The sequence below is a fragment of the Myxocyprinus asiaticus genome, chromosome 8, assembly GCF_019703515.2.
Source record: "Myxocyprinus asiaticus isolate MX2 ecotype Aquarium Trade chromosome 8, UBuf_Myxa_2, whole genome shotgun sequence".
NCBI classification, from domain to species: domain Eukaryota; kingdom Metazoa; phylum Chordata; class Actinopteri; order Cypriniformes; family Catostomidae; genus Myxocyprinus; species Myxocyprinus asiaticus.
Genome location: NC_059351.1, coordinates 21,335,905 through 21,360,301, shown reverse-complemented (window position 1 = coordinate 21,360,301; position 24,397 = coordinate 21,335,905). Strand labels below are relative to the sequence as shown.

The window sequence follows — 24,397 nt, the reverse complement described above, 5'->3', positions numbered from 1 at the left end:
GAGGACATGTATGGCATCCATTTCTCAAACTAGAGACTCTGATATACTTATCCTCTTGTTTAGTTGTACATCTGGCCTTCCACATCTCCTTCTGTCCTTCTTAGAGCCAGTTGTCCTTTGTCTTTGAAGACTGTAGTGTACACCTTTGTATGAAATCTTCATTATTTTTTTTTTTTTGGCAATTTTAAGCATTGTATAGCTTTCATTCCTCAAAACAATGATTGACTGATGAGTTTCTAGAGAAAGCTGTTTCTTTCTTGCCATTTTTGACCTAATATTGACCTTAAGACATGCCAGTCTATTGCATACTGTGGCAACTCAAAAACAAACACAAAGACAATGTTAAGCTTCATTTAACGAACCAAATAGCTTTCAGCAGTTTTTGATATAATGGCAAGTGATTTTCTAGTACCAAATTAGCAATTTAGCATGATTACTCAAGGATAAGGCGTTGGAGTGATGGCTGCTGGAAATGGGGCCTGTCTAGATCAAACATTTGATAAAAAATGACTTTTTTCAAATAGTGATGGTGCTGTTTTTTTACATCAGTAATGTCCTGACTATGCTTTGTGATCAGTTGAATGCCACTTTGGTAAATATAAACTACCAATTTCCTTCGAAACACAAAAATCTGTACATTATTCCAAACTTTTGGCCTCCAGTGTATATATATATATATATATATATATATATATATACACACACACACTGCCGTTCAAAAGTTTGGGGTCACTTACTCATTCTTTATTATTACTTTTTCTTCACATTTTAGAATAATAGTGAAGCCATCAAAACTATGGAATAACAGAAATGGAATTATGGGAATTATGTTGTGAATCCAAAATAAATACAAAATATGTTATATTTTAGCATCTTCAAAGTAGCCACTCTTTGCTTCGAATTTGCAGAAACGTACTCTTGGCATTTTCTCAACCAACTTCTTGAGGTATCACACAGGGATGCTTTTAAAACAGTATTAAATGAGTTCTCATCTATGCTGTGCACTTATTGGCTGCTTTTCTTTATTATTCAGTCCAAGTCATCCATTTCAAAAACTTTTTTTTTAAATAAAATTTTAGTTTTGTAATGAAATAAATTAATATGTTGGCACAATTATATTTTTGTCTACAAAACTAATTCAAACATTTAAACATACGCCTTCAGATCAAAAGGTTTTTAAGATCATGTGAAACATTTCAGGCAAGTGACCCCAAACTTTTGAATGGCAGTGTATATATATATATATATGTATGTATAAAGTTGTGCTCAAAAGTTTGCATACCCTTGGAGAATTGGTAATATATGTACTATTTTTAAAGAAAACATGAGTGAGCAGGCAAAACACATTTCTTTTAATATTCATATTAAATTTAACTGATTCATATTTAACTGTAGGTTATAACAGAATGGCACAATCATAAAACAAAATATGGCAACAAAGAAAAAAATTAAATGACCCCTGTTCAAAAGTCAGCATACCCTTAGTTCTTAATACTGTGTATTGCCCCCTTTAGCATCAATAACAGCGTGCAGTCTTTTGTAATAGTTGTCTATGAGGCCCCAAATTCTTGCAGGTGGTATAGCTGCCCATTCGTCTTGGCAAAATGCCTCCAGGTCATGCAAAGTCTTTGGTCGTCTTGCATGAACCGCATGTTTGAAATCTCCCCAGAGTGGCTCGATGATATTAAGGTCAGGAGACTGTGATGGCCACTCCAGAACCTTCACCTTTTTCTGCTGTAACCACTGGAGGGTCAACTTGGCCTTGTGCTTAGGGTCATTGTCGTGCTGGAATGTCCAAGAGCATCCCATGCGCAGCTTTCGTGCAGAAGAATGCAAATTGTCTGCCAGTATTTTCTGATAACATCAATTTTCACAAGATTCCCCGTGCCTTTAGAGCTCACATACCCCCAAAACATCAGTGAGCCACCACGATGTTTCACAGTGGGGATGGTATTCTTTTCACTATAGGCCTTGTTGACCCCTCTCCAAACACAGCGCTTATGGTTGTGACCATAAAGCTCTATTTTGGTCTCGTCACTCCAAATTACAGTGTGAGGCGTGTCAAGGTGTTGTCGGGCATATTGTAACCTGGCTTTTTTGTGGCATTGGTGGAGTAAAGGCTTCTTTCTGGCAACTCGACCATGCAGCTCATTTTTGTTCAAGTATCGTTGTATTGTGCTCCTTGAAACAACCACACCATCTTTTTCCAGAGCAGCCTGTATTTCTCCTGAGGTTACCTGTGGGTTTTTCTTTGTATCCCAAACAATTCTTCTGGCAGTTGTGGCTGAAATCTTTCTTGGTCTACCTGACCTTGGCTTGGTATCAAGAGATCCTCGAATTTTCCACTTCTTAATAAGTGATTGAACAGTACTGACTGGCATTTTCAAGGCTTTGGATATCTTTTTATATCCTTTTCCATCTTTATAAAGTTCCATTACCTTGTTATGCAGGTCTTTTGACAGTTCTTTTCTGCTCCCCATGGCTCAGTATCTAGCCTGCTCAGTGCATCCACGTGAGAGCTAACAAACTCATTGACTATTTATGCACAGACACTAATTGCAATTTAAAAAGCCACAGGTGTGGGAAATTAACCTTTAATTGCCATTTAAACCTGTGTGTGTCACCTATGCACCTATGTGTGTGTATGCAAACTTTTGAGCACAACTGTGTATATATATATATATATATATATATATATATATATATATATATATATATATATAAAATGGGAATTTAGATTCTTAGTTAACTGATCTTGTTTTAAAAGTTTTACATTTTTAAATAGAAATCAAGGATTATTTTTTTATTTTTTTTGCAGTATACACTTAAAGTCATGTGCTTGCAGTGCAGACAGCTTCACTGGTTATAATGGGAGTGATGTTTTGTTCAAATATTGAGTTCTTGTAGGTGCCGGAGCTGTTGAACAGATGCAGCTGTAATAATGCAAGCTGGTGGGTGTGACGGTCTGATCTCAAACATCAACCTCACATCCAGAAGTCAAAGAAAATATTTATGAGACATGTAAAAACAACAACCAGCAGCTTTTGTACGCTTCCCTGTAAAACATCAATGACATGAATTACACCGCCGACAGGTAGACAGGAGAAAACAAGAAACAGAGAACAGAAAGAGTGAAAGAAAAATGTCTAAATCTTATCAGAAATGCTTTAGTTAAACTTAAAAAAATTAAGTAATTCCAAAATGTTCCGATTAATTCATTATATCTTTCAGTGTTTGGTGTAATCTGATTATGAAGTAATTAAATACTGTAATCTAATTACTTTTTAGTAAACAATTGCATTAAACATTTTTGTAATCAGAGATTGTAGTTAATTTATGGTCAATTAAATAAATTACTTTTAAAGTTGCAATATGTAACATTTTTCATGTAATATTCGCCTTTTTTTTTTTTTGCCATTGTGTGAACGGCTTGTAACGCAACTTAAAAAATTAGCCCTTCCTGGACTTCCTAGGTTGCCTATTAAAGCCTGTAGACTGATTTTCATGGGAAGGGAGCAGGTCGCTTTTGCTGGAAAAATCCGAAGGATGTGTACTGTCCGAGAGCCTTGCCTCAGACAGTAGCTTCTCTTCCACTATTCAACAGTGACATCAAACTGCAACACCAGGTAACATTATCTTAGAGATGGAATCCAGCAAACGGCCGAAACACAACACCGACTCCTACGCAAACTCTGAGTAAGCCCCCCCAAAAAAAAAAAAACATAATAATAATATTAATAAATTAATAAATAAATTAATAAACGCTGATGAATTGCAAGCTACCTTGCTTCGTAACTTTCAAATAATTTCAACGATCAATGCTGATTCACAGTAACTGACATAATGTTAATATGTAATTATTCAGCAAGGTAAACTACAATAACACATGAAATGAATGCTAGACAATGTTCAAGATAATGCAAAAAGCTCCATTCATTAGTGTAACGTAACTTGGTTATACAGAAAATATATACATTCTATTATTATAAAACAATAGCGCATCGATATATCAAAATGACAGTTGTGATGGAATCACATCAATACTGAATTGTGTCAACATATTTATAATGTACAGTCTATTTTATAAACAGCTACTGTCATCATCCACCAAATTTAGCTAACAGCTATTGATAAAGCTGGTTAGCTAGCTAATGCCGACATAGGCTACGTATAAATGCAGTCAATGTATCATGCAAGAAAAGTGATTACTTCAAACTACAGTCTCGCATAGTCAGACCTATATCCACACTTTGTTTTAGCCCTGTTCCAGCACTGGAGAGTCAAATATAATATACAGTCTCAAAGTTTGTAGTTAAACAATCATAATTGTGTAATTTTAATTATGCTACCTCATCTGTTAGCATGATGACGGTGAATCACGTTCAGCCTCTTTGCACGTTACGTCATTGTCATCGCGTCCCTATGGAGTGTGTGCACAAGCGCGATCACGAGCAACAGGTAGATGGCTGCACTTCACTTAACGGCCACAGGTGTCATTAATAACAAGGGTTTCTGAATCTTACATACTGCACCTTTAAGTACATCACTTGGCTTAGAGATATTTTTCAAATAATATTATTAAAATATATAATATTTGATAAATTAAAATAAATATGTATATCTGTTTGCATTTCCATGCACCCTATGACTATTCATCTAGTGTAAAACAAAAATGTTTCAGTGGAAAGTCTTTTTTTAGAAAGTAACTTAAATAGTAATGCAATTAATTTTCAATAAAGTAATTGGTAAAGTTATCTGATTAAAATTTTTAGAGAGGTAAAATTTAATTTGAAGTGGATTACTTTTTTGGAGTAACTTACCCAAGACTGATAACATTTTCCCTTTTAACATCAAGAGAAAAATACGCATCTAACGATTGCATTTGGAAGTGAGCTATCAATCATTCAGCAATAAATTGAAATTATTTTTCAACATGCTATTTAATAGTTTTAAAAGATGAAGGTAATTTCTGCAGCATTTGCGGCACCAAGCAGAACTTCTCAAACACGTTTCAAACCTGTTTCACAGAAAGTATTTTAACATAAAAATTGTGCAATTTACCATTTAAAAGTACAATTTTACAATAAAAAATATACATTTTTTAATTTTATGATGGATTATTATTATTATTACTATTTAAATGTAAAACTAATGTAAATGACAGCATAATTCATAGCTGCAATGTCCCAGACAGTCCATGAGCAATTTTGACTTAAGTATTTACTGTAAAACTAACACTGAGACAGCTAAAGACTGTAAATACTCAGATCTGGCATACTGACTACATGAGTGAGTATTTACACATTCTTACCACAGTGATGACCTCCAGATCTTTCAGATACGTCCTCTCTGTAGTCAGGAGCTCTTTGGCAATGAAGTAAGCTTTGTCAGTCGGGAACCGCTGGAACCAGAAAAAAGGGAGGCGGAAGTGAAGGAATTAGAGAGAAATTGGAACAATAACATTTATGAAAGAATAAGAGATTTATAATTTGTTAAACAACAGTACTAGTAAATCAGTTAATCTTTGAGATTTTTAGCTGGTTTAGTGTTCAAACTTGTGGGTCATTATCAGGAAATGGAAATTTTGTACCCCATTTGTGTTCCCAAGACTGACTATTGATATAATTAACAGGATACTGAACTAAGTTTTAATTTTACAGAAATGTTAAAGTATAACAATTTTATTTTATATCTATATACTGCATATATAGTCTTTATCAAGATTTCATTTTATACACTCAGAGACTCAAGCATAGAGATTCATGATATATTTTGTTTTTTTACTCCTTGATCTTGTTTTAGGAAACCACTGATGGTTAAAATATATATATATATATTATATATATATATATATATATATATATATATATATATACACACACTATCATATGCTTAAATATATTTAAGCATATTTTGTTTTGGGGTGAATTTTGTGTGACTTCAGAAAACAACTGCAGTCTATGGGAATATCTTAATTTGTTTAGCATATTTTGCTTTGAGTTGACTAGCAAGCTGTGACACTCCATATTTTTATACATTATATATTTATACATTTTATATATATATATATATATATATATATATATATATATATATATATATATATATATATTAATAAAAACAAAATGGTTATTGATTAATTGCTGTAAGCCAGCTTTGCGATTCTGCTATGCTCAGTCTCTAAGGGTTAAATTGGTCTTGTCAAGCTCAGCAATCATTTTTACAGAAAAAATATAGTTCTTGGCAAAATTAAAAAAAAATAAAATGGACTTAAAACAATATAGTGAAGTGTAACGATTTGCTAGTAATTTTTTTTAACCATTTTTGCTGATCTTCAATCTTGTACCATTTAACTTCAAAACACTTTGAATGCAGGGCCGGAGTGGCTAATTGGGAGGATTGGGGAAATTCCCGGTGGGCCGGTCAAAAATTAGGTTTCGGTCTGTATCTCAAATGCTTCTCATTCACTTCTGCAATTGAAAGAAAGTCATACACATCTGGGATGGTATGATGGTGAGTAAACGATGAGAGAATTTTGATTTTGGGGAGAACTATTCCTTTAAGATATTTTACAACTGATGCATTAAAGTCTAATGTCATAAAGTGAAAATATAAATGAATGCCATATGTGGTATAAAGACATGGAGAGCTTAAATAATTTTCAAGCAATTGCATACATTGCATATTTTTGCTGTGTTCTGGTTTTATCGTTATCATGGGGGGAGGGGGGCTGACCTGGACATAAATCTCACTCAGGCCCTGTTTTAATGTAACAGTTGGCACATAACTTGTTTTGAAAGAGAAATGTCATGCATTGGTTACTTGTACAAAAATAATAATTCCTGAAATTCTCAGGCACAAAGGGCAAAAATGACCCCAAAATTACCTTCTTGGTTATTTACAACATTCCAGGCTGCACAATGTCAAACAAGTAGGAATAGTAATCTTAATGTTTAAGGCCAGTACTTGACTTCTAGACATCATTAAAGTTGATAGTCACCCACATACACGCACAAAAAACACGCACACTTTCACCTCGTGAAAGTAAAACAGCCGCTTACTCAACCACATGCTGGTTTGCCTCACATTCTGTCCTAAATAGACTGGAATTTAGGTTGGATTTATCTAGGTCTCCTATTCTGAGAAGTAAACAGAGACACTTGATCCAAATTGTAGTGGTACTTCTGATATTAAAACTGCGTGTTTAAAGCAGCCTTTCCACTCCTCATTGCAGCCTTATTTTGTCTAGAGTGGTTTCAATTCAAGCACAGAAAATGTTCAAAAGAGAAATTAGTAGAGAGCTCTTGAAATCTACAAAACAGGAGGTTGAATTGACGGGCAGCACAATTGACACTTCTTACCATAGGCAAAGCAATCATTCTAGTTGCATTCAGAATTTCCCCTCAACATTTTAGTAGATAATCAATAACTTTTTTGTGTTCAACTCAACATTTCAATTGGTTTCTACGTTCCTGCTTCCAACCAAGCAAATCAATATTTCGATGACATTGTCAGTAGGTCATTTAGCATCTTTGTTTCTTCAAAAGCTGGCCCATTATTTGTAATTTTTTTTGTAATTAACATTTTTATTGATTCCTATGCACATGACAGTGGAAAAAACTCAACAATATATAAATACACAAATAAATAAAATAATAATAAACATACATGATTAAACTAAACTGCACTCTCCACATCCCCTCCCCAAAAGTCCCCCAAAACAACTAAATATTTGCCCCATTTTTTAGCAAATAAGTCCCTAAACCCCAGCCTTCTACTTACCGCCTCTTCAAATGCAGCTACCCTCCCCATTTACACACACCACTCCGAAAAAGAGGGTGCTCCACTTGACTTCCAACCCCTTAAAATTACTTGCCTGCCGATCATGAGACTGGTCAGAACCCAATTTTTTATGTAATTATCCCCTAAATGCATGACCGCCCCATCACCCAAAATACAGAGTCTGGGACAAAGCAAAACCTGAGTGTTCAAAACATCACACAAATACCTCTGAACCCTCAACCAAAACTCCTGGATATTAACACACCCCCAAAAGACATGGGTAGTGTCTCCAACTTCTGATTGGCATCGCCAGCAAGTGGGTGTGTCTTTAAGACCAAGCCTATATAATCTAGAGGGGGTCCAATAAAATCTATGTAAAATCTTAAATTGCATAAGGCGAACCCTTGCATCTCTAGATACAGACTTGACATTTTTAAGAATCTTAGTCCACACTCCATCCTCCAATACCAAATTAAAATCTTTTTCCCATACTCTCTTGAGAAAAGTCAAGGCTCCATCCCCCAGACTCTGAATTAGCAGGGAGTAATACACTGATGCTTCGTGGCCTTTTCCAAAAGCAGCAATCACCTCTCCCAAAGCACCTGCCGCTTTAGGGGGGTGCGTGCCACTCCCAAAAATAGTGCAGAGTAGGTGGCGAAGCTGTAAATACTTATAAAACTGAGATCTGGGAATGCCAAAATGTTGAACCAAATTTTCAAAAGGTCTCAATACTCCACCCTCATAGAGGTCACCAAGTGCATTAACCCCCCTCACAATCCAATCTGACCAACAAAAAGGGGACTTATTAATACATAGTTTAGGGTTCAGCCATATGCTCGAGGCTGCGTTTAAATAAATATCCGAATTAAACACTCTGGACACTTTTGTCCATATCGAGTGCAAATGCAAAATAACGGGGTGCGACTTAACCTCTCCGGCTAGTTTGATCGAAAGGCTTTGCAGTGGCGAGATAGGGGCAAGAACTTCCTTTTCAATACAAAACCAGGGTGGGGCTCTCTCAAGCGACTAATGAGCCAAATGTCTAAGACCAAACGCATAATAATAAAACAAAATATTGGGTAGGCCTAACCCACCATTGTCAATTGGCCTATTTAACTTATTGAAATTTAACCTGGGGCACTTACCATTCCAAATAAAGGACTTCGCTATGCTATCAAATTGCTTGAAATAAGAGAGGGGGACATCTACAGGGAGAGACTGAAGCAGGTAGTTGAATTTTGGAACACAATTCATTTTAATAACATTAACCTTCCCAATCATCGATAAATGTAATGAAGCCCACCTGCCCACATCACTCGAAAACCTTTTTATTAAAGGGTCAAAATTAACTCTAACTATATCAGACAAATTTGCTGGGAATAAAATCCCCAAATACTTAATGCCCTGTTTGGGCCACTGAAAGGCGCCCAGCTGGAAAGCCGTTTCTGGGCAGTACGCTGTCAGCGCCAAAGCTTCGGATTTAGACCAATTGACTTAGTATCCTGAGAACTTGGATAAGGAATTAATAATTCTGTGGAGGCAAGGCATAGATCTAGTAGGTTCAGAGACAAATAATAAAATATCATCTGCGTAAAGCAGAAGCTTATGCACCACACCTCCCACTGTCACCCCTGGAAAATCATCCTCCTTTCTTATCGTGGCTGCTAATGATGGGGAAAGAGGGCAACCCTGCTGAGTGCCCCTATTCAGAGTAAAATAATCTGAAATTAATCCATTTGTTTGTACCGCTGCTACAGGGTGTTTATAAAGTAACTTAATCCAACCAATAAATGTACTCCCGAACCCATACATTTCCAAAATCTTAAAAAGATAATCCCATTCTACCATATCAAATGCCTTTTCGGCATCAAGTGAGATGGCAGCAACTGGAGATTGTTCATTCGCCACTGACCACATGATATTGATGAGACGCCTGATGTTATCAGAACAGCTGCGGCCCTGATAAACCCCACCTGCTCTATATGTATAAGAGATGTCATAACTTTACTTAATCGACTAGCCAAAATTTTGGACAATATTTTTACATCTAGTTGGATCAGGGAGATTGGACGGTAACTTTTACACTCGCTTGGATCTTTGTCCTTTTTTAGAATCAGACTGATCCGGGCTTGTGTCATGGTTGGAGGGAGTTTTCCCTTCTTTAATGATTCAGTATAAATTTCTAACAAAAGTGGAGCCAGTTCTGTTGCATAGTATCTAAAAAATTCTGCGGCAAAACAATCTGGCCCCGGAGCTTTGCCTGTAGGTAGGGACTTAATTACCTCGTCAAGCTCCTCCAAGGTTATCTCAGAATCAAGAGAGTTTTTTTTGCTCAATCATCAGTTTAGGAAGATCTAATGGTTCCACAAAGTTTCTTATATCTTCATCAGTAGACGAAGGTGTGGAACTATAAAGATCAATATAGAATTCTTTAAAGGCATTATTAATATCAATGGCTGAGGTAAATATTTCACCACCAGCAGATTTCACTGAGGGAATGGTAAAAAAAGACTCTCTCTGCTTTATATATCTAGCCAAAAGCTTCCCTGCTTTGTCACCCGACTCAAAGTATGACTGTCTTGTCCTGAATAACCAAAACTCCACTTTCCGCGACAAAATAGTATTATATCTATATTTCAATCGGGTCAGTTCTCTGAGGCCATCAGCTGACATATGGCGCTTCAGCTCTGCCTAGGCACTTTTAATATTTCCTTCCAACTCCACAAGTTCACAATGTTTTGATGAATGAGGCATACTGTATGATCTGGACCCTAAGAACTGCTTTAAGTGCCTCCCAAGCCATGCCCACTCCATATAAACACTGATTTCAGTCTTTAACATTTGTTGGAAATCAGGATTTTGCAGAAGGGATACATTAAGGCACCAACTATATGATTTCTTTTTCTCTATATGTGGCATCACCTCTAAACTCACCAGGGCGTGATCTGAGACTAAAGTGTTTCCAATTGAGCAATCAACAACAGATGAAATTAGGGATTTGGATATCAAAAAAAAAAAAATCTATTCTAGAATAAATCTTAAGGACTGATGAAAAAAAATTATAGTCCCTACCGGATGGGTTCAAAAGTCTCCAAATATCCGAAAGACCAAGATTTTTACACATTCTGTGAAGTGTCAGTGTTGCTCTAGGGGGTTTACACACTTTTGCTTCACTGTGATCAAGGACTGAATACATCAAAAGATTAAAGTCTCCTCCCAATATTATATCATGAGGGGTGCCAGCGGCTTGCAACATCCCTTCAAGATCTATAAAAAGCCCTGATCATCAGCGTTAGGTGCATAAATATTAGCCAAAATCAACCTTTGCCCTTGAATTTCAGCTAAAACAATAATTACTCTTCCTAATTTATCTTTAGTCTGTTTGAGACATTTGAATTGTAGATGTTTATTTACCAATATAATGACTCCCTTGCTCTTACTTGAGCCAGCACTAAAAAAATGTCCACCCCATATCTTCCCAAATTTGTCCGCTTCCTGCGGGGAGAGATTGTTTCTTGAAGAAACACTATATCATATTTCTTACGTTTAAGAAAAGAAATAACCTTCTTTCTTTTTATGGGGTGCCCCAACCCATTTACATTCCATGTGGAGAAAGATAGTACACTCATATTAACAACTGACATATTGATATAGTAGATAAAATAAATTGTGTGTCAAAAACAAAATTATACAGACCACATTCCCCATTAGTGAAACAATCAAACCCCGAACATCTCCCAGAACAAAACAAACAGAAAAAAGAAAAACATGCACATTAACCCCGCGCACAAAAGCGCCAACCGGCGAAAATCCCTCTAAACTCAAAAGGTCCATGAATGCCCACGAGTCCCCACGACAACTTTGCCATCGGATTGCTCAATTTTGCCTCACAAATTTGTGAAGCAAAATTACATAACAGAAAATACTTTGTAAAATAAACCCAGTCAATAGGAAGAATGAACACAAAGAATGTGTAGATTCATTCACAGAACTGTCTCAAAGGTGTGATCTTCCACAAAACAAATTCCAGCTGATATAAAATCGATCAGATTCCTCGGACAGACAAACGAATGTTCCGTGAGCCAGCTGTTATGAGTTCAGCGGATGACGTAATCATTCCAATGTCCCGTAAAAAAACTAAAAACAAACTACAGCCAGCAGGAGGAATAAGCACGAAGAATGAACAGATTAATCCACAGCTGTTCCAAAGGAGTGTTATTCAATAGAACAAGCTCCAGCCGCTAGGCGGAACCAACACAAAAAGAAACAAAACCGGCATCCCGGTTCCCCGGATGGTCGAGTCAATTCACTTGGAGGCCGTATAAACATATATACCTTGACTTACACAATCCGTCAGCTTTATAAAAAACATCCTTTGTGTGAGCATGTAGATATTTTGCGGTCATCCATAGTGTCCACTCTCAAACTGGCACGGAACATCAATGCAAAAGTTTCTTTAAGGAAAAGTGTAATTCACAAAACAAGCTCCGGCCGCTAGGCAGAGCCAACGCAAAAAACCCAAAATGTCGCCCAGCTTCCTCAAGAGTAAGTACAGCGAGTTGACCCACTCACATAAGAAACATCCAATGGTTTACTCAGTCACTGATTCTATAAAAGACATTGACAGATTTGGACATGTAAATACTTTGCGACCGACCTTCGTTTCTATTCTCAGTTTGGCCGGAAACATCAGAGCAAACAAGATCTTTTTTTGGTGTAAGAGTTTCTTACATTCCTTGAACCGATCGCGTTTCTCTCTTGTCGAGTTCGCAAAGTCCGGGAACAAGAAAATATTATGGTTCTTCCAAAAAAGCTTCCCTTTGCTCCTCGCCTGGCACAACACAAGATCTTTATCGGATGATCTCAGAATTCTGGCCAGAATCGATCGGGGCCTGTCTCCCTCAGCAGATCTTTGAGCTGGGACTTGGTGAGCTCGCTCGATTTTCAGCTTGTGGCCTGTTATGTCAAGCAGACTCGGGAAAAGCTCATCTAGGAATTTCACCATATCTCTGCCCTCCTCATGCTCAGGAATTCCAACAATTCGAACGTTATTCCTGCGGCTTCTATTCTCAAGATCTTCAAGCTTTTCAAGGAGATGTTCCAAATCAACTTTGGTCGCGGGTGGATTAGCGGTTAATTCCCTCTCCAAAGATTCCAGAAAATAGATTCGTCTCTCAACATCCGACACTCTTGTAACTAGTTCAGAGAATTTTATTTCCATCGCCGTAATCGATCGACGTATTACAGCAAGATCCTCCAAGTAGGTCTATAGGCCTGTTGGGGCTTTCATCCTGAACACGTAAGTGTCTTTTAATGTCTCCAGAGCCCGAGGATTTTGACTTTTTTGCCATGTTTTGCATCAGTGAGCAACTGTGTAACTGGGTGTTTCAAATTCACCAGATTATAACATGAAAATAATTGAAAATTTAGCAAAGTGCGCAGAGTTCGTCGCTCACACGTCTGTTCCTTGCATGGCGTAACGTGACCTCCGCTGGCCCATTATTTTGCATTTAAATAATTTTTTGTGTTAAGAAAATAAAGCCTTCATTTATGACCCTTAAGACTTGCATTTTGACATTATTATCAGGACACATTTTACCCTCAATTCTCATTACCATAATGTGTCCAGTTATTTTACTATTCACATTGTTTTCAATGGCAATTCTAAAAGGATTTTTTTTTTTACTTAAAATCAGCAGTACCAAAGGAGTACTACTATGATGTATAAATACTTTACAATTTAAATAATATATTATTATTTATTTATTTTTCCACATCGAGGTAATGCGAATATCATACCGACCATCTTGTTTCACACTACGGTAATGAGAATATCATAAAGACCTTTTTTTTTCCCCACATTGTGGTAAAGACAATATCATAAAGACCATCTTTTTTTCCATTGCTGTACTGAGAATATAATAACAACCAACTTTTTTCACATTGCGGTAATAAGAATATAATAACGGCCATCTTTTTTCACGTTGCGGTAATAAGAACATAATAACAATCATCTTTTGTTCACACTGCAGTAATAAGAATATTATAACCATCTTTTTTCACAAAGTGATCATTAGAATATCATAACGACTATATTTTTTCGTATTGCGGTAGTGAAAACATCATAACCATCTTTTTTCACATTGCGGTAATAAGAATATTATAATATTATATAATTTTGTCCATCTTTTTTCCAATTGCATTGAGATGAGAATGAGATCTGGGGGATAAAATGTGTGCAATTGTCATGGAAATTATGTCACAATATAAAAAATCGTGATGGCCCTTTAACTCAGTTTAATTTTCTATACACAAAACCACACCGTCTTTTTGAAACAACCACACCGTCTTTTTCCAGAGCAGCCTGTATTTCTCCTGAGGTTACCTGTGGGTTTTACTTTGTATCCCGAACAATTCTTCTGGCAGTTGTAGTACTGAACAATGAGGACTTTTGATGATGAAATAATCACTCAAAGGTCTAGTTAAGAAGACTATTCAAAAGTCATCTTTTGGCAAGCAGAGCAGTGTCCCTCCCTCCCACCCCAAAAGACAAACCTTCCTCCGAACCTCATCCTCGTCGTCTGTGCGGACGAAGCCAGCGTCAGTCAGTAAGGGGCTTGTGAGTGGAGACGGTTGTCGTCCATCTGGACATTGGCCGAGGCTGAGAGTCTGCTTCTGCCCATTTACCATCGCAGTGGCCACAGGCGGAGACGCACCGTGTTGAGGGCTGCTGGTAACTGGACCTAAAGGAGAAAAGGCACGTTATGCTAAAGAGCCATACAGTAATATGGGTTGGTTTATTGGATGACAATGAATATTTTGTCTTTTCTAAATGCAATCAAGTATACAACCTTCAACAGCAAATATTATTCCATATCCAGTTGGAAAAACATCCCAAACCAGCCCAAGGTGGTTTGCTGGTCTTAGATGGCCATCAAGCTGGTTTCCACTGGTCAAGATGGTCTGGTTTGATGGTTTTAGAAGGGTCAGCTGGTCAGGCTGGAGGACCAGCTGGCCAACCAGCTAAACCAGCTGAGCACCAGTATGGCCAGACTGAGAGACCAGCTTAAACCAGCCCAGGTCATCACTAAAATTTTTATGGGTGGGCCATTTCTTCCCCTGGGCCAAATGGACCTGGGCCAATGTTCTGATGATGGCCCTGAAACTAGCTTAGACAAGCAAACCACATTAGTTTGGTTTAAGACCTTTTTTTTTTCAGCAGAAGTCTAAGGCACAAAATGCAAATCTTGTAAGACTACCCCCCTACTGCAAAGACTACTTTGTATTTTGCATGTGTTGTCCCCACCATGGGATGCTTGTGTGCCCACCAGACTTCATAGGTAGCTTAACTAGAAATCCTTGTTCAACCAGCTTCACAAGCTAAGTTTTGCTGGCAGAAAGCAAGGCTATGAGGGTCCACCAGCACCAAACCAGCACTAACCAGTATGGTGGTCTTTTCAGCAGGGTATTATTGAAATTGTTCTTGATTTTTAATACTAGTTGGAGAGATTCTGAATTACTCAAGAACATTGTCAAAGACTAAAGCTGCACGTCACACACATGATGCTCGGATAAGATCTACGACTGACAGCACGATATCAGAATCCAGACATAAATGAGTTACTCCATCGCAGTCTGGGAATTCAGCCTAAGGACACTGCTGAGATGTATTTAACACATTCCCTGGTTGATGAGGTCAGGAACATGTTTTATCTTTAGTTCAAAAGACGACTACATCTATGTCACATTCACTTCACAAGTACAGTCTTATACTTGCCCAAAAAAGTTTCGAGTCCCATGCCGTGACACAAATCGGATGTGACATGAACCGGAACATTTCAAATGTACCGAAGGTCCACAGTGCATCTATTATAGAGGAACATGGAAGAGCCGCAAAGCTTGTGGTAAAGGCCTCATGGTGGTGCACTCATTAAAACATGCAAGAACGTCTTCAAACGTTCATCAAACATGCAACACAAACAACTACAACAGCTACAGCTACTCTAGCACAAAACAAGACAGGAGGGGGGCTCTAGCATCTAGGGGTGACCATAAGACAACGTCAGGCATCTAAGTAAACATCTGGAGGCCTGCTTCACAAGTACCAATTTTTATTGCTACTCATACACAGTCATTTACAATGTTAAAAAGTGTTCCAAAAATGTGGGAGGAGTACTGAGGAAAAGGGCTTGGAATATTAAAAAAACAACATAAAAGCATCATACACAACGTGCAAACAGGCGTTCAAAGAATTAACAGTTTTTAGATAGATTTTCTCTGTGTATAAGTGCAATAGTACTCAACATGGAGGAACAGTTCAAATGTACACTAAGGCTCCCGTTGTTTGTTCAAAACAACAGTTGTGACCTTTTGATTGCTTACCTGGTTATTTAGTCTAGAACACTAACTTAGACGGTTTGTAAACACATACACTTGCATATGTGCCACAGTGGTTACACTGCTAATTATGAGTATTTAAAAAGTACAGTTTCAATATATTACACAAATGTATCTGAAACATTTCATATACCTCAGAAACATACAATTTCAAACTGAAAAAAATTAGATGACAGGTTGAAAGTGAATCATTAAATACTGCAATATAAATACTGCAACTACATAATAAAATATAAAGTTATAAATTTAAATCACATTTTAGCGTAATTTAAAAAAAGCTATTATATAAAAGGAAAGAATTCTACTTTGGTCACTGACAATCATAAATTACAGATCATTGGGAATGTTAGGTGGGTGAGAATTATATACATTCATATAAACAGTGGCATAAGTGAACTCTTTCCAATTAATTTCATCAATGCTTTCTTATGTAACGCACCCAAAAAATCTGCAGTGGTCTTGCGAATGGCTTTACGAACACTTTCCAAAACTTTTCACTGACATGATTCTTGCCAAGCAAAACTAAGGAACATTTCTCAACAGAATAATAAAAACAACACAAAAACTGAGAACTTCTTGAAAAAACATCCTACAAAATGCTTTTTTAAAATAAAATTAATACTAATTAAACCACTATATGATTTTTAAACTGATACTGCAAAACTTAGGGCCAAAAGGTACTCGACACAATTATGTGAATGCAAACATTCCTAGCTATGAAAGCTTGATATTACACGTTATTATGTTCCAAAATAATGCAATTAATAACTCAATGAAAGCATGTCGCAAACTTCTTCTATGATCAATATTATCTTACAGGTAAAGCACTCACAGCAGACAGTTTGAAGTGAATCTTGATGAGCATTTTCATCTTAGTTAAACCCGGGACATGTTCATAACTAGCTATCTGAATAAAAACCCATTCGGTTTAATGGCACAGACATTTGAAGATAACTCTATTGCCCCCTTGAGTACGGAGGTTTTTGACTGCCACAATTACACAAGAACATACATTTAAGTATGTGCATCGTGACCACACACTTGCAGTGTGTTAGCCAAGCATTTGTGTCCATGTTTGGTTCCTCGCATAGAGTGTTTCTGGCATAAATTAAACACAACGTAATGCTACGGTGATGCTACGGCTATCATTTTGAGAGCAAAGATTTCAGATTTAGTTATAAAATGTAAAATCGAACACTGGGACATTTTGAGGACAGTTCTTGAAAACCTTTCTAATCTTTTCTAAACTTCACATGCTGAGTCTCCAAACATATTTCTGTCTCGCATTCTGTCCTAAGCATCAACATCTATGTCCACTTCACAAGACCACTGCATTTCAAGGGTCCCTTCTCAATGCAAAAGTCTTCAACATATTTGAAAAAGACAGGGCTGCAAAATGCAGAGACAACGACAGGCTGACATGCTTCCAGGAGAGAAGAAAAAGAAAAGGTGAGGCATTCCAGAAATGCATGCTGGTAAAACAGTGTTGACATTGGGCAGAAAAGGTCTTATAAGCAATGGAACCTGAGCACAGGCTAATATATTTTTTATCAAGTGTACATCAAGCATTGCAAATGCACCACCAACAAATGACACTGATGAGGAGTGCCAGAGATTTAGAAAAAGGAAATTGAGCAGCGAAGCAAAACAAAATAACATCTGTAATGTTTTTGAAGGAGTGATGCATGCTGGGAAATGGGCAAGCAAACATGACAATACCACTCAATCTGCATCCAAGTGAAACCATCAAAGATAAAAAGCAGGAACTTCAACAAGCGGAGAAAAAACAAACAAACAATAACAAAGCTTGCATGAATGCATCATGGTTGAGAAAAAATCTTTGACACATTACATGTCACAAAAATAATTAAGCTCATTAATTTTTGAAACACAAAGTCTTGTTTGTCAAATTGGCTTCACCAAGCTAACATTTGGAGCTCTAGGAGATATAATACAAAACCCATTAAGGTAACTTTTACTTAACTTTTTCCCACAAATTCTCATGATGAAGCAAGAGAAGACCTTAATTTACCTATGATACCACACAGCCATTCAGTATTAAACTTTACAACGACACAAACTTAGTTCAGGTTTAGACAACAGTTGGCCATTAGAAGACCCACTTATCACCAAAAACAAGTTGCAATTGTAAACTAGCTAACCTAGTTGTCACAACATTTAAGCCCCTATCTAAACCCTCAAAAACGTCACTTTAACATGGGCAACTATGTGTGTAAACAATGCAACACTACAGTACCACTCAAATCTTGAACTTCTGTGATCATATGACCACTATTTTATCAATGCTTCTATTACAAAAATCATGATATTAGCCAATGCTATGGCAAACAGAAATGTATGCTTATGATATTTACATACAGTAAAAGCATAGCATCTTCACTATATTTTGTTGCTACAAAATTAATATTTCACAGTATCACACTTTTGGCAAAGTGTAATGACTAGTCATCTGGTCAGCAGTAATAAAGGTCATCTTAAATTTTAGCAATACTAATAAGCTTTCACTCCCTACCAGCAATCAAATTAACAAAACATGGCACTTTGCAGTAGGACTTTCAATTCCTCGTCAATTTGAAGATCATAGTTAATCTCATTCTAAATGGGTGCTCATATCGACAATGATTTTTAGGGACAAAGCCAAGTCATTCATTTTCAATGAGAGATGACACGAGCCAGTTCGGTGACAGCCAATGGAAGCAGGACAGTGGACCTCACATGATCTGGTGTCTGATAATGATGCACTTAGTCATATGGGAATGACAACTAGAAACCAACAGTACAGTGACTTATCGATATGCAGCTATTTCAACGCTGCCAGTATGAACGCCCCTCAATAGTTTAGAATTCTAAATAATTGAAATTTCAGGCAGAACACCGTCTTCAAGCCCTAAACGCTTGAGATTTGACAAAAAAAAATTGCATCATTTTATCTTGTTTAGTGTGTGCCCGGTTTGATTTTTGCGCAACTCACTGTACAAAAATTGTTTCCAAACAGGTTTTCTGGACACTCCCCCCTATTTGCCATTGTTCAAACAGGTAGTCCCACCACGAGACTCACTCAATTGATTGAGCCAATGTTGTTATGACAATCCACTGTAATAAACTGGTAACAATTCAGTTTGGTGTCGCTAGTTGCGCAGAAATTACACACACCTTTTAGCATCCTGACTGGGCCATCCAAATGGCAAAAATGGGCATATAGCCACCCAACAACAAGACGTACACTTCATCCTCTCTAGCAGTTAAACAAATGCAGCCCTTCCTCATCTTTGATGGGATAACCATAGCCATCTTCTCCCCCTTGGCCCTCATCATTGAGTTGGAGGCTGCCAAACGAGAACTTGCTCAGTGACACAGGGGAGGAATTATCTGCCCCAGGGTTGCCGTAGACTAGGGGCTGACTGTACGAGTTGCTACCCGCATCTGATTCGGTGTCACTAGACTCAGTTCCACTATTAGTGGAACCATCTATCAAATGAACTGGGCTACTGTGGTCATTAACACTTAGTCTGCTTCCATAAAGTCGCTGGACCGTGTTGGATCGAGCTTGATTTGGGACTGCAAGCCCATTAGCAGCCACACGGCGCTCAAGGGCCGCCATACGTTCAGCCCTTGAGACCACTGGTCGTGATTCATGAGCAGGGGTTGGACTTAGTTGGCTCAGAATCATAGGATCAGTGTCGGAGCGGTTACGCATGCCGTTTTGGAGATTCTGCAAATGTGGGGACCGACTGACAATTGGGGAGTAGCTTCCATAATGTTGTGGCTCACTCCCAGATTGGCTAATGGTGAGGTGATGACTGCCTTCATCCCACCGGTGACGCCAATTATAGCCGACATGCTCGGCATTGTTCAGGGAGCTTGTTTTGTGAAAACTGCTCAACACTGGGCTACAGTTTGCACTTCTGGAACCTACAACATGACTAGGTTGTGATGCAGGGCCACATCTGTCCATACCCTGAAACAATTCGTCCACCAAGGTACTGCTTAAGGGAAGAGTGCGTGGTGAGCCATTACTACAAAAAGACCCATCAGACATCTGACTACCTCTGAAGGTATCAGAACTCTGACCCAACCGATGATTGGTCAAAAGAGACTCCCTAAATCTAGAATTGCTTGCCCCTTGTCCATTTTGTTGGCCTTTTCCGTAACCATAGCTAGTGCCCATTCTACGACCAACTGGCTCAACCTCATCACTGTCATGAGTGTGCGAGTGTGACCTGGTGATGCAGTCTTTGACCAAATCATATTTGCTATCTATGTCACTGCAATCGATATAAGGTATCGAGGAGCTGCTACCCTTGGTAGCACGCGATGCTAGACCTGTGCTCAGATGCTCGGCCTGCTGCTTGGATGGCGATGGCTTTGTTCGAGCATCGGCCTCATCGTGGGTCCCGTTTCGGCATCTGTTGGTGTGTGAGGTTAGGCTCCCAGTGTAACGCTGGAGAGCCGAGTTTTCAACAGTCACTTGGGTGCGCCCAAGAGGCGAGTCCACCTGGTGTCCTGAAGCAATGGTATTCCTCTGCAACATGTAGAACACACAAAGAAGAATGGAAAAGGAAGAGAAATATTATTTGACCAATCCTGAGACAGTCTTAAAGCATGTGTATGTTGGAAATTTAAGTGCATTCCTACACTCAATGCACTATTTTTGGTTCCTCAGCTTTCACACTGGCAGAGCCTTCTGGAGATCCTCCAGATGCCCTTTAAAAGAGTCTCAAGTATCCTATTTATGTACTAAAGAAACATAAAAGATATATTTCAAGCCACGAAGGCTTCATCTTATGATAGGAGTTTACTGAAAAACCATTGACAGTCCTTATAATTCTTGCAGGAACTAATAGTAAGTTTCTCAGAGAAAGGGGTGCTTTTAGGTACCTCTGGGCCTATGGGCTCACTGGTCTGTGCAGGCCCTCTTTCCAGTCGTTTTCCGGGGGGGGGCGGTGTTGAGCTTGGGTTGGGTCTGCTGTGCATTGAACATGCACTACAAGGATGGCTTTAATGGATGTACACTGTCTCCATGTCAATAAATGCATCTCCCACTGAAAGCATTTAGACATGTTCTTCTTGCAAACAATTATAGTGGAAAAAGGGGTGGCAGACGCTGCGAGCTAGGCCCCATTGGAGAGTGGCCCCTGGGCTTCAGCCTCTGTGTTAATGCACCCCTGCTCAGAGAATTGAAAGGGTGTCTGGAGGTAGCTGAGGGACCCCAAATGATGCCACGAGTATCTTTGAATTTTTATAGTATACATAGCTGGATTATACTCACCTCTCCTTGACCCTCAGCACAATGCTTGGTTGGGAATGGAGAAAGACCACTGATGGACTGGATTTTACTGTGTTTTCTGAGGATGGAAGATGTGAAAAGACTGGTATGAAGGAATTACGAGGATGCTCTCATGAGGTAAAAATCTGTGGCACTTCATGCATTTTGGCTGATCATATTGCTGTCCAATAATGGTAAAAGCCTAAAAAAACTTAACAATGACAAAAATAATATGGGTGCTTTTACACTAGCACTTCTGGTTTGAAGTCTGGTTTGATTAGTTGGTGTGAAAACTGTTTTCTGAACCCGTTTGTGCACCTTGAAAAAGTGGTCTTGGGAATGGTTCATGGAAACTCTGGTAGGGTTCACTGCTGATTTGAACGCAATCGTCCTTAATCACAGAAGTGAACTACTATTGATGACGTATAATTTGAGTCTTTGCATGCTCCCAGTCACAATTATTATTGTATAATGCATTTGCATGCATGGTATAATGCAAAAAAACACCTGCATTCTTCACATCTTTTGCAGCATCAGATAAATGCTCAAGTGGTGTCCTGTGCATGTGTAGTTTTGGTAGTAAATCCAAAGAAGCACATAATTCAATAACTGGCATCTTCTTTTAAGTCGTTAGTTACAGTGTAAACAGCTGCTGCTTGTACTCACAGGTGGTGCTCACATTGAAGACGAAATTGTTTCTCGGTTTGGACCCAAATAATATGATGTGTACGGAGACCAGCGGGGGCAGAGGGAAGGGGGAGGAATCCAACTCTGGTTCAGACCAAGCAATCGAACCAAGTGTGAAAGCACCCATATATATACGTGTTAATTCGTAATTTCTAAAAGACTGTGACATTGGAAAACTTTACTGCCCTAAATTTGCATGCAATGCAAGGAATACAGGATGCAGAGATATTTATGTGGCCAGATGTGAATGGAATGTTCATAAATCATATCTAGTTATCATTCAGATAGGAGAATCATGAAGAGGTAAAATGTAAATGGGGCACAGTGTTTATAAAATGATAATGTGATTTATCTCTACAAGGGTTCTTAGAAAAGATAACCTAATTTAATATTTGTTTGTGTGTAATGTCACTTCTGTGTATTGAAATGAATCTGTGCAGAAAGGTAATGACATTTACACAAAGGTCGACTGAAGAATCTCACCTTTCAAATGGAACCTTTTTGAATTCAGAGTCCTTTACATAATCAATAACCTGTCTTTGTGTGCGGCCACTAATGAGACACAAGATCACACATGACAGGTTTAGAAACAAAGAGGAACAGAAGAAATACCGCAATTCATGTTGTTTTCAACTTTTTACACAAATTGTTATGCTGAGATTATAATTTTTAATGGAAATTAGAAAATGTAAAACAGAGTATTTTCACTAGTGATCAAGACGTTTGGGCCCTTGCACAAGTCAGCATATGGGTTCTATTCTATAAAGTGCACCACACGCCCAATTTCTTACCTAAATCTGAAGGAAGAACCCCTGGTTAAGAGCACCGGTTTAGGTTTGGGTTTGGGTTCCTCGAAGAGGCGGAAAAAGGCGTGATACTCCACACAGATCTTCCAGAAGACCTTACAGCAGTCCCTGCTGCCCATCATGAACTCGAGAGTGTCCTGACAGTTACTCTGCTAGAAACAGTTTTTTTCTTAAGTTATATTCCAATATACAAATGGAACACATAGCTAGGTACCTAAATAAAAATGATGACTCCAATAACCAATGGGTTTATCATTATCAAATACTCGAACCATAAAAAAGAAATTACTTACGTTTAAGTCAGGTCGTAGTTTTATGAGAAAGCGTTTCCTCTTGAAACTCAGCTTGCGGACTTTAGACCAATTAAAAGCATTTATTCTGGTGTGTCCCTTTAAAAGTAGACAAAAGTGCATTTAAGGGCAATTCATAAGAGCATTCAACATACTCTATTTTTAATTGATGCTTAAAGAGCTTTAAAGCTGGGCAAAAAGACCAGCACACCTGAAAGACCAGAACACCAGAATGGGCCACAGCAAGGCTGAGTTTAGTTCCCTCTCGATCTTTAGCGGGGTGAAGACGCACTCCATACATTTCCAGTCGTCGGGCTATCTCCAACAGCTGGTAGTCCGATTCAGCGGGTGTTTGACCTCTGTGGAACATTTTGGTAAAATTATGCCAAAAGCCTTTTTGGATGTTTAACATGACAGTAAATTCATAGAAGAAAAAATAAATAAACTAAATTAAAACTAATAGTCATAGAGTGAAAACTTTAAATAAAAATTAAGCATAATTGAAAAAATAAAGTAAAAAATAAATACAAAATATGCACACTACTAGGCACACTGTGCTTAAGAAGCTGAGAAAACAAGATTTTATGTTTGCTTTTAGCTCATCTTTAAATAGAAATCTGTATTCCAAGCTTACTTTAAACCTAATGACTCAGACTAGACAGTTTAAATTCACCCGTGTTTGCGATGATATTCCATGATCTTGTCCATCAGTGTGTCCTGATCAGGAATGTATTTGTTGTTGAGTAGATGTTGTTTACATTGCACCTCATCAAAATCTCCAATCTCAGCTGTAACCACAGAAACACACACAATTATGTATGCACGTGTACATAATATTTAATACAGGAATAAGCCAATAGAGGCCATGTCTTACAGTGAATTACTATTAATAATAATCACAATACATTTTCTTGCAGCAAATCAGCTGTTTTATATTGGCTTTATTCATGGCTCATTAAATCAGAGATGTAACTATCCTTTTTACAATACACAATATTGAACACGTTTATTATATGGATGGCTCTTATAACAGCTTAACATAAAATTTATGTTCTTGTAATTGGTTTCCATCTTCCTTTGGTTTGAGTTTCTTGATTCTATTACTGATTCTACACTAGTCCGCATCTTCCTCAGCATGAGTGGTTTCC

At 37.9% G+C, this 24,397-nt stretch overlaps 1 protein-coding gene across 5 annotated transcripts in view; it reads right to left on the bottom strand.

The window, feature by feature from the left end:
- The window catches only part of LOC127444907 (FERM, ARHGEF and pleckstrin domain-containing protein 1-like), a 141,141-nt gene that overhangs the window by 29,256 nt on the left and 87,488 nt on the right, over positions 1-24,397 (bottom strand). For 2 of the 5 annotated variants that reach the window (XM_051704557.1, XM_051704561.1), the window contains 9 exons: positions 23,923-24,037; positions 23,461-23,608; positions 23,253-23,348; positions 22,945-23,111; positions 22,637-22,705; positions 21,470-21,545; positions 20,500-20,722; positions 14,338-14,525; positions 5,312-5,401 (listed from right to left, as the gene is read on the bottom strand). In XM_051704557.1, coding sequence (XP_051560517.1) covers positions 5,312-5,401; positions 14,338-14,525; positions 20,500-20,722; positions 21,470-21,545; positions 22,637-22,705; positions 22,945-23,111; positions 23,253-23,348; positions 23,461-23,608; positions 23,923-24,037 — 1,172 coding nt within the window. The remainder of the gene's footprint in view (positions 1-5,311; positions 5,402-14,337; positions 14,526-20,499; positions 20,723-21,469; positions 21,546-22,636; positions 22,706-22,944; positions 23,112-23,252; positions 23,349-23,460; positions 23,609-23,922; positions 24,038-24,397) is intronic. The other 3 variants (XM_051704559.1, XM_051704560.1, XM_051704558.1) reach the window with 3 other exon arrangements.